The sequence below is a fragment of the Pongo abelii genome, chromosome 3 (assembly GCF_028885655.2).
Source record: "Pongo abelii isolate AG06213 chromosome 3, NHGRI_mPonAbe1-v2.0_pri, whole genome shotgun sequence".
In the NCBI taxonomy this organism is placed as follows: domain Eukaryota; kingdom Metazoa; phylum Chordata; class Mammalia; order Primates; family Hominidae; genus Pongo; species Pongo abelii.
The window spans coordinates 101501644-101518319 of record NC_071988.2 but is presented as its reverse complement, the minus strand read 5'-3'; the positions used below and the strand labels follow the sequence as shown (position 1 = coordinate 101518319).

Below are 16676 nucleotides of genomic sequence, written 5' to 3'. Positions count from 1 at the left end.
ATTATGCTCAAATTGTTTCCTAATCTATCAATGGAGTTGGAACAAATTAGGGTTTTCGAAACAACTGTTGTAGCAAAACTGACTGTACTCATTCATTCAATCAATAAATATTACCTGAAACTATGAAACTACTGGAAGAAATGCCTCACAGCTCTAATTTTTATAGGAGAAACACTTCACGACATTGGGCTGGGCGAAAATTTTTTAAGTAAGACCTCAAAAGCACAGGCAACAAAAGCAAAAATAGACAAATGGGATTACATCAAATGAAAAAGCTTTCATACAGCGAATTAAACAAGAGTGAAAATAAAACCTACAGGATAGGAGAAAATATTTGTAAACTATACATGTGACAAGTGGTTAATATCCGGTATATAAAGGGAACTCAAACAATGCAAAAAAAATAATAATGATAATAATAATAATAATCCAATTTAAAAGTGGGCAGAAGACCTTAGCAGACTTTGAAGACAAACAAATGGCCAACAGGTATATGAAAAAAATGCTGAATGTCATTAATCATTTATGCTAAATACAAATGAAAACAACAACAAAATACCACCTCACTCTAGTTAGAATGTCTATTATCAAAAAAGACAAAAGAAAACTATTGGCAAGGATATGGAGAAAAGGGAACACTTACACATGGTTTTTTGGGATTGTAAATTAGTACAGCAATTATGAAACACAGTAGGAAATTTCCTCAAAATATTAAAAACAAAACTATCCTATTATCCAGCAATCCCCCTACTAGGGATATATCCAACAGAAATATACGTGTTGAAAATGTATCTGCACTCCCATGTTTATTGCAGCACTATTTACAATAGCTAAGATATGGAATCAAATCAGTGTCCAACAATGGATAAACACATAAAGAAAATGTGGTAAATATGCACAATAAAATACTTTTCAGCCATAAAAGAAAATGAAACCCTGTCATTTGGACAACATGGATGAAACTGGATGATATAGTTTTATGTGAAATGAGTCAAACACAGAAAAACAAATACGAAAGTTGATATTATAGAAGCCGGTAGTGGAACAGTAATTACCAGAGACTGAGTGGGGAGGGGTGGGAGGAAGGAAAGATGGGAAGAGGTGGGTCAACAGGTACAAAGTTACAATTAGATAGAAGGAATAAGTTCTAGTGTTCTGTTGCACAATAGGGTGACTATGCTTAACAATAATGTATTGTATAATACAAAATATCTAGAAGAGAGGCTTGTGAATGTTCTCACTACAAAAAAATGATAAATACATGAGATGATGGAAATGCTAGCTGCCCTAATTTGATCATTATATAACATACATGTGTATTGAAACATCAAATTGTATCCCATAAATATGTACAATTATATGTCAATTAAAAATGTTTTCATATTGGAAAAAAAGAAAGTATAATATTCACATTACTTTTGATGGATTATCCTAAAATTAATCAAAGAGTAGTTATGTATTTGTATATTTGTTGGTGAATGTCTCAGTTTTAGGCCATACAGATATTTATTAATATTAATATGCTATTTTGTGTTGATCATAAGGCAGATCCTTAGAATCTTGACCACATTCAGCAAGGGCATAGATAAATTGTCTAGGGGAGCTTGCAAACATGGTGATACCACATTAGGGTTTAGGGCTTTCCTAATCCTTCTACAAAATTTACCTTACTGAAAAATTGGTAAATCGTTGTGAGGTTTTTCATGTTTGGCCAGATAATTAATTGCACTTTCAGACAAACTTAGCATTCCAGTTGGAGAGCTTATTAGAATTAAAGCTTGACTAATCATTCTGGCTAATTGTATAGTTCACTTACTTTCAACCCTCTAGCCTTTTCTAGAATAGGGAATATTGTCATTCCAATAAATAAATAAATATCGAGTACCTCCTTTGTGGCAGGTCCACAGCAGGCACCAGAAATCCTGCAGTGAAGAAGCCAAGCAAAGTGTCTTTACACAAGGTGTTTACATCCTATTGGGAGGAAACAGACTTACTTATATAACCCTGAGGAAATCAATAAACACCCAAGTATACAAGATAATTAAGGAGCATGAAAAATGCACTAACAAAAATAACTGGGGGAAAGGCATTCCAGGCATTGGGTTAAAGCAGAGTTAGTGAGGTGGAAGAGACTAGGGGATGGAACAAGAGAGTGAGGAAAGGACTAGCTCCATCTTAGTGGGCTGGGAAGCCACTGAAGAGTTCTGAGCAGGAAAAAGACATGATTTCTGTTTTTAAAATTTCACTTTGACTTCTCTGTAAAATCCGCTATAGTGAGAAGAAGAGAGACTGGTAGAGAGGATACTGTGACAGATCAAGCCAAAGATGAGATATGGAGTAGAGACAGAGAAAGGTGACAGAACTCAGAATTTGTTTAAAGGTTTAGCCAAAAGGAGTTGCTGGTGTACTGGATGAGGGTTATGAGAGAAAGGAAAGGCACAAGAATGATTCCTAGATTTTTGGCTCAAGTCACTGAATAAATCATCATGCTGTTTATTAAACTGTAGAAGTCTGGAAGCTTAACTGGTTTGGGAACAAGAGTTGAGTTTTGCACATATCAGGCTTCAGATGCCTGTTAGATATCCTGTAGCAACACAGAATTGCTACAACAGGCAGTTGGCTACATGAACGTGGAATTCTGGGAGAGGTTGAGGCTGGAGATTTAAATGTGGAAGTCATCAGCATACATCTGGTATGTAAGGCAGAGGTGAAATCACATAGGAAGTGAGTTTACAGAGAGAACACAAAAGAGGCAAAAACTGAGCTGAGCCCTGAGGTCCTGCAAGGTTTACAGGTCAGGTAAAAGAGGAGCTAGCCAAAGAGACAGGAAGAAATAGCTGCTGAGGTAGCAGAAAGGCCAGGTGCATGTGGCACTTTGTAAAACATGTAAAAAATCTGTTTTATGAAGAAAGGGTGATCAACTTTTTGAGAGACTTTAAGAAATATCAGTAATAAGTCCCAAATTGATCACATGTCTCACATAATTTAGGAAAAGACAGTCCATGTGCCTTAGTATTGTAGGTACAAACACATACAGCTAATGTTTTGGGAGGCTGGAGCAAAGAATTAAGGCCTCAAGATCACGCTTTGGATAAAGAATATTTTAGGCTTTGTATGGCCACTGAAACTTTTGAATTTTGCCTTGCTTATGAGTATAAACTTCTTTATGCCCATGAGAATGTTGAAATATGCCCTCATCTCTGATTGTAGAAAGAGGATCCTCTTCTTATTCCCCTCACACTTTTCTTTGGCAGTCCAGGCCCCTCCCTTGTGCTTCCTGACCACAATACCTTTTCCCAGAGAATGGATTCCCCAGCAACACTCCGAGGCTGAGAGTAGCACATAGCAGGTTCACAGGGAATGATCTTCAGAGTTACAATTGTACATAGTAGTGCCAGACCTAGTAAATAAAACTACAGGATACCTATGCAATATTTGGAACATACTTATACAAAAAATTATTAATTGTTTATCTAGAATTCAAATGTAACCGAGAGTATTGTCTTGTATCTGTGTCCCTACCTGTAAGGAAATGAAAAAGGCAGGGTGGAGGGAGAAAATTATTTTTTCTGTGTCGGCAACTGGGGCCTCAGCTGATCCTAGGGGTGACTTGAAGCTGCTATGGCCCTTCATATTGATTAAAAATCATGGCAAGGGGGTCAGGGCATTGTATTTCTGAATCAGCTAGTTATTGGCCTCAGGGTACCCTGGGAATGAATGTAACCTTGGCAGTTGCCTAAGGGTAAGAGGCACAGCCTTGAGCAGCTGCATATTCAGCAGCTGAGTTATGAGCACTGAAGAGGGAATCTGGACCAAGCATCAAGGTGTCTTAGGTTTAAATGCTAACTTCTTAGAAGCCATTCATTTCCTTTTAGGTGGTTTACTTCTATATCTAATTAGATGAGGCAGCTAAATATATTCTTAATGTTTTAAGTGCTACATTTAAACTAAAAAGTGCTGTTCAAAAGTAAGGTGACAGTACTTATTACAGTAGTCCAGCTCTGCCCCATGGGATATATAGAGCATATTTTTTTAATTGTTCATCTTCTCATCTAGACTACAAGCTTCTTGAGGGAAGAAACCAGGTCTTATTTATCTCTACACCCATCACTTGTGGCATATTTGGCATATAGTAGGTACTCGAACAATGTCTATGGAAAACAGACAAGGAATAACTAAGCAAACCATCCAAATGATAACTAACAAGAGTTAGACCTACTCTGCGAGGGTGGAGGGAAAGTGATATTAGGCCCCAAAATCAACATGCGACATCGTTTTTATTTTTCCTCTTATTTTCTTGAGCAAAGCAAAACTGGATCTACTCTCCCTGGCCTTTGAGTCTCTTTTCTAGGCAATTAATAAATCTTGACCAATCTCTGAATCATTCGGTTCACTAGATGTTCACTCAGTCACTGAGTGCATTATTGTTTGGATGCATGATTCATGACATGTTTTAAAGATCTAAGGAGACATGGATCCTTTCCCACTTGGGTCCCTTTAGGAACCTTTGGAACCTTCTGGAAACTTTGAGGGTCTCCTTCCTAAAGGGAAGAAGGTATTCCGCACTCTGGTGAGAAGAACAAGGGCTTCAATTTCTCTCTTAACCTGAAACCTCACCTCTTATGAATGTTTCCTTCTATTAACCCTTGAGTGAATCACACTGATGCTTAATGATAATCCTCTGACGGACATGCTTTCTCTCTTAGAGTTAGTGTTAACATGAAATAGTCTCCAGATTCCCTAAAGCCAGACTAGTGATCCCAAATTTTAATCACATTGGATCTTGCCTGCACATCCTGCCTCTGGCTGCACACCCACCTTTACGCCCACGGCATGAAGCTGTGACCACAGAAGCAGAAACTTGCAGGGTGGTCTTCTGAGCACACCCTAGGGGAAAGAGACATGAAATATTTATTGACTGCAGGCCAATGTTACAGGAACGCTGGCTGAAACCACTGCAAGGGTGCCTCTATAACAACCAAAGTAGACACAGCAACATTTGCCAACCCCCTTAAATGTCCTGGGGGAGGTTTGTTTGCACTAATCCTAGCAGTCCAAAAAGCAGCAGCTGTTCTCAAAGGAAGTCTGAAATATATATATAATCCTTTATTTAAGACCAACAGTGGGAGGTGGTGTTTAATAAAAAAGGTGCTAAATTGTTAACAATGTTCTTGCTTCCAGCAAACAGGTAGAAAAAGAACCGAAATATTAAGCAATACTCAGGACCATGTTTAATAATACATCTTGATTTTTTAATTCATGCAGTTGTTTCTGTGCTATAGACATCTTTGTCTTGCGAAACAAATTTGGGAAGCACAGGTCAGTTTTTTTTCCAATTTCTGAGCAATCCCGGAATCAGATCGTATTGCTTTTCCAATCCCAGCTGTAAGGTAAACGTTTGTTACAGCAGATGGAATTAGAAAAGCCTACACACAATTTTCTTACGTTCCATCGGATCCCTAATTATCTTAAAACAAGCATAGAAATATCTTGCATCTTTGATAACATCCTGTAGGTTAATATTCAATAAAAAATGCTATAAATTCCCAAAAGGAGCATCAAAGAAACTTGTGAGTTACTTCTAAAATGTGTAATGTAGACTACAGCTTAAGGTTTTGGGTCTATCCTGGTAAACAGTGACCCAACATACTAAATTCCTTTGGCAAGAATAAGTGTCATTTTTAACCTACCAAGAACTGGATATCATATTCTAAAGCTATGGTTCACTTCCCTAATATTTTCAGCAAGAACGTAAATTTCCCTCAAACCAATGTGTTTAATTCTATTCCCAGAACCCCAGCATAATGCCAGGTATAAGGGGTTAAATGAACACTGAATGCTTTTATTAGAAACTTACTAGTGGTTTCTGCCATAAATTATTAGCAATCAAGAAATCATTATTCTTTTAGTTTGCTTGGCTCCTTTGGACCTTGGAGTTTTGCTAGACTGAGTTGATTTTGTGTCATTAAACATTAAACTCCCTTGACTAGTGGAGAAATCTTGTGGTTTGTGCTCTGCACCAGCAAGGTGGGATGCGTGTGTATTTTTCTCATTTGTTCACTTGCTCACTAAATGGTAAAGGCTGAGAATCTTAGGCAACATGATATCTAAAGTGAAAACAAACTCTCTGTCAGAGCTGATCTGTTGTTTTACACAGTGATACAACTAATGTGGCAACATAAATAAATGGGCATGACTTTTCCTTCTAATCATAATTTACAGGAACTCCAGATCTCAGATAAAACTTATGGTAGTTATTGCCATAATTGTTATTCTTTCATTACTTAAACAGAAAACATATTTTTCTCCCCTTTGAAATTCATCTTTTATGCAAAAAAAAAAAACAAGAATTGACTGAGAACATATGCTTTTACACTACTTTCTGTTTCCAGATTTGAAACTCATTCTCTCACATGCTCCATTAAGATGGTGACTGTTAGAGAAATCTTTGTATATTCTCCTTGTACAATTAATATTTTAGCATACAGGTATGCTCAATCTCAGACATTCTGTGTTAAGGCGAATGTAGGACAACTAGCTAACTTTAAAAAGTGTAAATATATAACCAGTGTCAGAGTATAGAAACAAGTTATAGAATGCACACATCCTACAATGACAACCCTATCATAAAATGGAGTACTGTCGGGGAAGCTCAGCCATAATTGCACTCAGGAAAGTAAAAGACATTGGTGTTGCCTCCTCAGCAGAAATTCACCTCCCTGTATGAAAATCTGATAAATTGTCCAGTTTCCTGCAGAGGGAATGACAGAGAATTTAATGAGAAACACATTGGAGCTGGACCTGTCACTGTGTGATTATGCATTCACTAATCTCTCTGTAGGATACAGAAAAATGTCAGTCTTCTCTGAGAGAGTTTATCTAGGGAAAGGGACAAACACATCTAGAAATAAATTACGAAAAAGAAACGTCTTTACTCTCCCACTGATACCTACTGGCATCCTACTAGACTGCTTGTTTGGCCTACAAATAGCAAAAGCACTGGGATTTGCATAGTAACCTATTTTTATGATTGCTAGTGAAATTGAAGTGTCATATGATGACATGTATTGATACTTAAATGCAGCTGCAAGTGCCTGATATTTTTAGTTGGATCTAAAAATTTATGTTTGAGAACTTCAAGTACAGTAGGAGGGGCAGTGGATGTTCTTACTCTTATTGTAGGAGACATTTCATATTTAACATGAAATTCTCTTACCTGTCATCATCATTTTTGTCTAATAAATCTTATTCAGCACATGTATACATCCTAAAGGCATTTCTGAGCGACTAACATATGCCAGGAACCTATAATTAATTATACACTAAGTTTTGTGAATAACTAGAATATCCAATAGCCTCTACAAAGAGTTTAAGCCAGAGGAACACATCATTCAAGTTTGCTTTTCACTAAGAGCATTTATTGAGTTATTTTTATTAGCCTAGTTTTAGGGAGGGAAATGTGCAATGAGGGCAGATATAGTTTCTCCAGAAGTTCAAAATATGAGAGTACATTGATGTAAATATACACAAAGAACTACTAAACAAGCACTGAGCAAGTCCAAGAATGTCTTGCTAGCTGAGTGCCTTGTGCAAGGAGGGATCTCTGAAAACATTTCCTGAATTTTTCGGAAAGTAAGGGAATGGTGACAGAAAATTGTGTCCTGAGCTATCCTTATTTGGAGGCACGATGTCAAGAAGAAATTACTCATATTTCTTCAAGAATTTCTAGAAGACTTCATGGAGAATGGGGAACTTTAATCACAAAAGAGCTGTTTTTAAAATTGCATGTTTAATTAAGTAGGGCTATTTATTATCAACAATGATACCACTCTGACCATTCTTCCTCCAGGTTAATTCAAATTTTTTACACCCTTCATAAAATGCTAAGCCCAAAATCGATTCCAGCTTGGTAAATGTCTTGATCAAATCTCACACACTTACTCAGTGGATATTTTTTAAACTAAGAGAAGATCTTTTAAAAAGATCTATGTTTATAACTTCATTGACAGCTTTTTTTTTTTCACTTGGTTTTCCAGTTTCATCTGGATGTAAATTTAGTTTCATTAGAGAAGGAACCATGTCCCTTTTTATGATCTCATAGAACTTTCAACATTGTAAGAATCCCACAATCACTGGTAATAAATCTAGAAATCATGTCAGAGATCAAATGGTGAAGGGCAAAACGGGTGCTAGAGAGTGACTTGTGATATTTATGTCTGAATAAAGACAAAAACAATTTAATAAACTAAAACATAAATGAGAGTTCTTGGTTTATAATCTAATATTATTTTTATTGCATTAAATTGCTGAAATACTGATTGATGATGTGTAGCCCAGCTGATTGATTCAATATCATAAAAATTCTTAGATGTCTACTAATGACTTTCTTCACAGAATTGGAAAAAACTACTTTAAAGTTCATATGGAACCAAAAAAGAGCCCGCATGGCCAAGTCAATCCTAAGCCAAAAGAACAAAGCTGGAGGCATCACGCTACCTGACTTCAAACTATACTACAAGGCTACAGTAACCAAAACAGCATGGTACTGGTACCAAAACAGAGATATAGATCAATGGAACAGAACAGAGCCCTCAGAAATAATGCTGCATATCTACAACCATCTGATCTTTGACAAACCTGACAAAAATAAGCAATGGGGAAAGGATTCCCTATTTAATAAATGGTGCTGGGAAAACTGGTTAGCCATATGTAGAAAGCTGAAACTAGATCCCTTTCTTACACCTTATACAAAAATTAATTCAAGATGGATTAAAGATTTACATGTTAGACCTAAAACCATAAAAACCCTAGAAGAAAACCTAGGCAATACCATTCAGGACATAGGCATGGGCAAAGACTTCATGTCTAAAACACTGAAAGCAATGGCAACAAAAGCCAAAATTGACAAATGGGATCTAATTAAACTAAAGAGCTTCTGCACAGGAAAAGAAACTACCATCAGAGTGAGCAGGCAACCTACAGAATGGGAGAAAAGTTTTGCAATCTACTCATCTGACAAAGGGCGAATATCCAGAATCTACAAAGAACTCAAACAAATTTACAAGAAAGCAACAAACAACCCCATCAAAAAGTGGGTGAAGGATATGAGCAGACACTTCTCAAAAGAAGACATTTATGCAGCCAAAAAACACATGAAAAAATGCTCATCATCACTGGCCATCAGAGAAATGCAAATCAAAACCACAATGAGATACCATCTCACACCAGTTAGAATGGCCATCATTAAAAAGTCAGGAAACAACAGGTGCTGGAGAGGATGTGGAGAAATAGGAACACTTTTACACTGTTGGTGGGACAGTAAACTAGTTCAACCCTTGTGGAAGTCAGTGTGGCGATTCCTCAGGGATTTAGAACTAGAAATACCATTTGACCCAGCCATCCCATTACTGGGTATATACCCAAAGGATTATAAATCATGTTGCTATAAAGACACATGCACACGTATGTTTATTGAGGCACTATTCACAATAGCAAAGACTTGGAACCAAGCCAAATGTCCAACAATGATAGACTGGATTAAGAAAATGTGGCACATATACACCATGGAATACTATGCAGCCATAAAAAATGATGAGTTCATGTCCTTTGTAGGGACATGGATGAAGCTGGAAACCATCATTCTCAGCAAACTATTGCAAGGACCAAAAACCAAACACTGCATATTCTCACTCATAGGTGGGAATTGAACAATAAGAACACATGGACACAGGAAGGGGAACATCACACTCTGGGGACTGTTGTGGGGTGGGGGGAGGGGGGAGGGATAGCGTTAGGAGATATACCTAATGCTGGATGACAGGTTGTTGGGTGCAGCGCACCAGCATGGCACATGTGTGCATGTGTGACAGACCTGAGCATTGTGCACATGTACCCTAGAACTTGAAGTATAATAATAATAAAGTTTTTAAAAAAATTCTTAGATGTAAAGATGCCTCACCTGACTCCACTCAGGTTGGATCAGCATCTTGTTCCCTTCTCTCCCCTGAGACTTTCTAATAGGGCAGAGAAAGATGGAGGAGGTAACTCTTTGTCTCTGCTAATACCTAATCATATAATCTTATTTCAAAAATTGGCCAGTACAGTTGGATTGACTACAAAAAAAAACAGGCCTTGTCCATTTATCCAGAGGTTTCCTTCAAAACTTTAAAAAAATTTTATCACCTAAAATGGATTTTAAATTATCAGAATTTAGATGTAGCAATTAAGCAAATCTTAAAGGAAGTGTAGAATTCCTTTAAGAAGTTATTGTTTGCTTCCTATTGCAGCAATGTCTGCAATACTACTTTTTTTTTTAATGAGCCCAGAAACAATTCTCTGCAACTGTAAAAATTACGCCAGAATGCAAGTTTTTGGTTAGTGCCATGGTTTCGTTTTGTTATTGAAGATGGGATAAGTCATGATTTATTCCCTCCCTTCTATGGAAGGGTAAAAAATGTTAATGGTAAGAAAATTATTACATTTTCTATTTCAAGATCGATTTAATAAGAAATTTACCTACCAGATTTATGATGTTTTATTTTTAGCCACAAGAAATAAAAGCTTAAAAATAACAGAAATAAAAGTCTTGGTTTTATGTATGTAATTTTTATAATATATACACAAACTTGGAAATAACTTCTGTCAGTATCTCTTATTATTGTCTTATGATTTTGAACTTCTGGACCAATATAATTCAGCTGAAAGAACCAAGAAAATTAATATACACCTGTACTCTCAAATTAGTCTCTTTAGAAGGAGGTGAAGAGAGACTCTTGAAAGATAAATCACAGTGTTACTACATCTTATTGAAAACTTCTATTCATCTCTATAGATGTTCCATATAAAGAAATCTTAAATAATTAAACATAATATAATTGATAAAACTGACATGTTAGTCTGGAGATGTTTGTCAACTATAGACAAAATAGACTCCTAAATATTAATATAAAAGTTATTGTTGTGTTTAGATGAACATAACCATAACCAAATAATTTTATTTGATATTTGGTGGTTCTAGTTACTTAAAACAATAAAAAGCTACGTAAGCAAGAACCCTCTTAGAAAGTTGTAAGCATTAGTATAGACTTATATTTATACATGTTTTCTGTACATAAGTTCATTTAATTAATTGATATAGGTAACTTTATGCTTCACCAAGCATTAATTAAACATCATTGTACCTGTAATCCCAGCACTTTGAGGAGGCCGAGGTGGGCAGATTGTGAGGTCAGGACTATCAAGAGGCCAGGATTGAGACCATCCTGACCAACATGGTGAAACCCCATCTCTACTAAAAATGCAAAAATTAGCTGGCATGGTGGTATGTGCCTGTAATCCCAGCTACTTGGGAGGCTGAGGCAGGAGAATCACTTAAACCAGGGAGTCAGAGGTTGCAGTGAGCTGAGATCATGCCACTGCGCTCTAGCCTGGTGACAGAGCAAGACTCTGTCTCAAAACAAAACATTGTGTATGGCCAGTAAAGAGAAGTGTAATTGTGTAATTTAATATTTTCTTTTTAATTTTAGCATGGCTTTAAATTTTGAAATTAATGATTCCTGACTTGCATAATATATATTTAGTAGCTATCCTACTTTCACGTTCATATGCTAATCAAATCAAACCAGGAGTATAAGATAAACTATTACATTTGAGTTTAATGTAGCCTACAAGCAACATTTAGCCTATACAACTTATGCATTGACATGGCTTATTGTTGACCATCATTATTATCTTTCCCTTCACTTATTAGGAACATATGTTTACTAGTTTCTGTTTGGCAACTAAAGTTTTTCATGTGCCGTAAGAACTTGGTATAGAGTGCACAATACTTAACAATAGATTAGAATAAACTAGAGTAATATTTTTAGCTTTAGGCTGTGTAAACAAGGTCATATGCCATTTGGATGAGAGTTGGACATATTAAAAAATTTCATTGTTTTGTTTAACCGAGAAATACTTTAAAGTATAAATCCGTTCAATTTTTTGTAGCATTTCATTTTATGCTATTTAAAAATTATGCTTTCAGTGGAAAGAATGCTTAATCAGATAATTGGCTTTATAATAAAACACTGTACTGACATATACATATAATGTTTTAGTTGATGGATGGGTTTTTTAATATATTATTTGTTATATATATGTGTGTACTGTTTTCCCATCAAATTAAAGCAATCTGCTTATATGGTAGCTAGTTCAATTTTGATAAGTTTCCACTTTGTATTGGTGCACCAAAATAAATCGTAGTTTGCTTTAAGAAAAAAATAGTTTATAAGTATACTTTAAACATGTTTAAATGCAAACCATGAAATTTCTATGAATGCTTTTGTTACTACTAAAGCCATATGTTTAACCTTTAGCTATACCTTTTCTGCCACATTTCTGAATGTAAGATAAACATTTGTATTTTGCAGAACTTTATTAAAATGATTACCTGAGAATAAATTTTGTAAATTTTCTTAAGTTAAATTTTCGGTGATTTATGTCCAGCAGTCAGTATTTAGGTTGAAATTAAATGCCATTTTCAACACATCAAATTCCCAAATTAAGTTACCTCTATCAAAAGGCCAGTTTTTTTAATAAACATCAGAAGTTTCCTTATAAAAGGGCACATCTATTCACTGGAATGGTTACCTTTAGGAAGGGAAGCTCAAAGAGTGTTTGACTGAGTAATAAGAATATTTCTGACAATGGGACTTGGCATGGATAACTGTTAAACCATTGATCTCCTTCAGTTCTCTATCATTTCTCTCTAAGTGTTTGCTCCCTGTGGATCTATACAGTGGGATAGCAGAGAGTCATAGAAGTATTTTTAAGCACTCGAATTTCATAGTGTATGCTTCACAGACAGAATAAAATGTATTCCTCCAGCTGTTCAAGAATGAGGGCAAGGGGCAGATAAAAAGAGAAATGAAGGCAAGACAGACTTAGATCTCAATAAATGTTGCAAACTTAGTGTACTTTTACCTCTAAATCCTTTTCCTTACCTCCCACATTTAATTCCATCAAAAAGTCCTTATATTTTCTCCTTGCTTCTAACCCATCATATCCCAGCCACCAAAGGTGCAGGATTCCACATAATGTCATGAATTTACATACACATACACACAAATCCAAGCTGAGCCTTTGGTGCTGTGAAAGAGAATTTAAACATTTTAAAATATAAAACTAAACATATTATCTGAGGTATGGCTAGAAATAAAAACTATAAAAAAGTGCAGTGAATAGGAAAAATGTAAAAGATTTCCACATTACAAATGAGCTATAAACACATTTATAATTCATAAACAGCATAAAATGATTGCTTATGTCATATTAATTAAAATAATAAAAGTAAGAAAATATGCTCAATGCAGAGGTACTTTTAAAAACACAAACAAAAAAACAAAAGTTAACAAAATATTTTATCTGCATCAAAATATTCTTTGGAAACCAAAAATAAAAATGTATCATGTGTGTTCTTTCAGGTTGATCTGTAAAAGTCAGAAAAATACATAGTCCATGTTATTTAACTTTCCGAAAATACAAAGTTCTAAATATCCCTCAAGCATAAAGCAAAAGGCTTTATGTCTTGCTAAACTGAAGCGGTGTGCTCCCTGTATTAGTACAAAGAATTCCAGTTTCCTTCCTATCAAAAAACATTTTGTTTCAGTTACACTGAAACAAATGACGTGACTTCAATACAGTGTAAGTATAGCTGAAGCTGTGTCCAGAAATTTTTCTTCAGAACTCTGAAGACACCTATAGAAACTCCTGAGGGGAAAGAATGGTTTCTCACAAGGCCAAGAGGAATATTATCCAAAGCGAAACTTGAGTCTGTATTTCACTGAGTTGGTATTTTTCCGAGGTGCAGAAAGGGGAACCTTTGGCTTGATAGGGCTAGGTGGCTTTTTCTTTTCAGGAACAGTAACCGTGAAAGAAAGTTCTGGCTGCTCCGACTGCTTGAATCTTGGCAGAAAATGCGTAGAGACGTGCTGGGGTTTAACCCGGGGGCTGCACCCTCGTTTGGCTTTTCCTCTTTTATTCAGGGCCACATACCACTCCCGCCCTGTTTTTTCAGTTCTATGTATTGCTGAGGCATAGGTATTATAGCTGTTTTCTTGAAAACGCTCCCTGAACTTGCAGTCATCTGTGAACTTGGCCTAAGGAAGAGAAAAAAAGAGGAAATTAAAGTTGTGGCAATCTTTTCAGCATGTAATAAAATATAAGGTATTGTAGGAAAAAAACCAATAATTTTGTTGATCTCTGTTCCTCCTACTCCATTCCTTTTTATAAAGACATGTTTGCTTATTTTAAAGTTGCTTTAAAATTACTATTTTTCTTTCTATATTTCTACTTCATTTATCTTTGTAACACATTTCTGTTCCCTACTTACTAGGTGACATAATATGGATGAATATAAAAGTAACCAGAACTCTTGATACATTTAAACCCTGTTACTATTGTTTAAATACTTTGAAATGTATAGTTACAAATCTTTTAACATACTGTTTTTCCTCCTAACTCACCAAGAAAATAAATAGAACTATATTACTAAGAAACAATTGCCTGGTAAAATATAAATTCCTGTTCACAGAAATGGGGTCAAAATTATTCCTTCGAAACAAGCTTGCATTTTTTCAATGTTATCAGTGTGATTGAGGCTGCTGAGAGAGAAGTAGCATATGGCCCCCATTAATATTGCACGTGTGAGAGTTCTTTAGAAAAAAATAATGTATCTTTACTCAGGCATTACAGGAAAGTATATTTGACTCCAAGAAGAAAAAAAGTCACTCGAGTTACTAACTATACTTTGGCCAGATCTTACACACGCAAAAAAATCTGCCCTCGAAATACTTACAGAATAGTGGAAAAGCAGACAAGTAGACATCCATCATGGTGCAGCTTGATAAATGGAATTATGACAGCGGTATGCAGAGGGTACAATGACAGCATAGAGGAAGGGCATCTAAGAGGGTGGAAGTGGCCAAGAAGAGGGCAGAAAAGTCTTCCTATAAAAGGTGACATTTGAGCTGAGTCTTCAAGTACAACTAGGAATGTACTCTAACTAGCATTAGAGAGGCAGACAAAATAAGAAAGGATTTTCAGGGAGAAGGAACTGAGTGTTGAAAGGTCAACATGACACTTTCAAATACCTGTAAGTAGTTCAGGGTGACCTCTACCTAGGATGCATGTGGGAAGTAAGTAGATGAGCCTGACAATGCAGGTCAGCACTAGCTCTGAAAGGGCTTAGTTTGCCATGTGGGGAAATTTGAAGGAATATGTGGAAGAATGGGGTAAGAGTGTGAACTTGGAGTCAGACATGCAATCAAAAACCAGTTCTGCCAATTAAGCTCTTAGCCTTAGCCTCCTTATCCATAACACTTACAACAAAAGGGCTGTTATGAGAATCCAAAGGAGGATTCTGTAGCTTTCATCGAACTTGAAAGAGCCCATAACCCCCAAAGAATTAAGAATTCCTGTACTAGTTCAGACTACGAGGCTTCATAATTTCAAGGAGTACTATTTACACAGAATTCCTGTGTTTGAGAATACCAAATATTTTGTCCCCTATATATAAAAACACTAAAAGCTACATACTTCTATATCAAACCAAGAAGTTTTATATGGGAATAAAATGGCCTTTTTTTCTTTGTTTTTTCTAATAATGCCAAACTTTTCTTTGAAATACTGATCATAACACTGAAATCTAAAAATCTGAATATTGCAAGGCAACCTACATAGATCCACTGTTGAAGTCCACATGGAATTTTTGAGCAGTGCAAAGTACTGACAGTATTAGAAGCCAACAAATATCAGAGCATTTCCAACAGCACATTAACTTTATGTACAATAGTTTACTGGACTTACTTATATTTAAGTGTAGTTCGATCAACAAAGTTCTATTGGCGGGTTATGAAGCCATATACGTAGATCTTTCACAAGTCTACTGGTGAATCTCTCGATACGATCTCGAGGAGGCTGAAGGCAAGTATTTTTTGTTTCTTTGTTTGTTTGTTGTTGTTGTTGTTGTTTTTGAGACAGGTTCTTGCTCTGTTGGCCAGGCTGGAGTGCAGTGGCATGATCTCAGCTCACTGCAGCCTCCATCTCCCAGGCTCAAGCAATTCTCCTGCTTCAGCCTCCTGAGTAGCTGGGATTACAGGTGTGTGCCACCACGCCCAGCTAATTTTTGTATTTTTAGTAGAGACGGGGTTTTACCGTATTGACCAGGCTTGTCTCGAACTCCTGACCTCAGGTAATCTGCCTGCCTCGGCCTCCCAAAGTGCTGGGATTACAGGTGTGAGCCACCGCGCCCGGCGAAGGCAGGTATTTTAAACAATCACCACCTATGTATGGCATCCCTTTCACCCTGTCTACGATACACCTTGCCAGCCTACGTTTAGGCCAGGACTGCTATGCTGACATCACTTTCGAAGATCACACATTTACTATTCCTATTTTTTATTAGAAAGACTTGCTTACAAATTCATTGTAGATTTGTCTACAGCTGCTTAGCTCTTAAAATGGCTTTCCCATTTAATTAGATAATTCCAATATTTCATTTCAAAATAAAAGCTATAGACATCTAGAATGTTTCTGGCTCTATAAACGGATAACAAGAATTTTAGAAAGGTGTGAAACATTTCATTAAAAAGAGTATCAGGTATATTTACCTTGTCTCGGGTTTTTTTTTTTCTTAA

The 16676-nt window shown here is 36.1% G+C and overlaps 1 protein-coding gene across 4 annotated transcripts in view; it reads right to left on the bottom strand.

Annotated features, from left to right (window-relative positions):
• The window catches only part of FGF5 (fibroblast growth factor 5), a 56114-nt gene that overhangs the window by 21756 nt on the left and 17682 nt on the right, over nt 1-16676 (bottom strand). For 2 of the 4 annotated variants that reach the window (XM_063723484.1, XM_009240140.4), the window contains one exon: nt 1886-14138. In XM_063723484.1, coding sequence (XP_063579554.1) covers nt 13791-14138 — 348 coding nt within the window. In that variant the 3' untranslated portion in view covers nt 1886-13790. The remainder of the gene's footprint in view (nt 1-1885; nt 14139-16676) is intronic. The other 2 variants (XM_002814918.6, XM_063723485.1) reach the window with 2 other exon arrangements.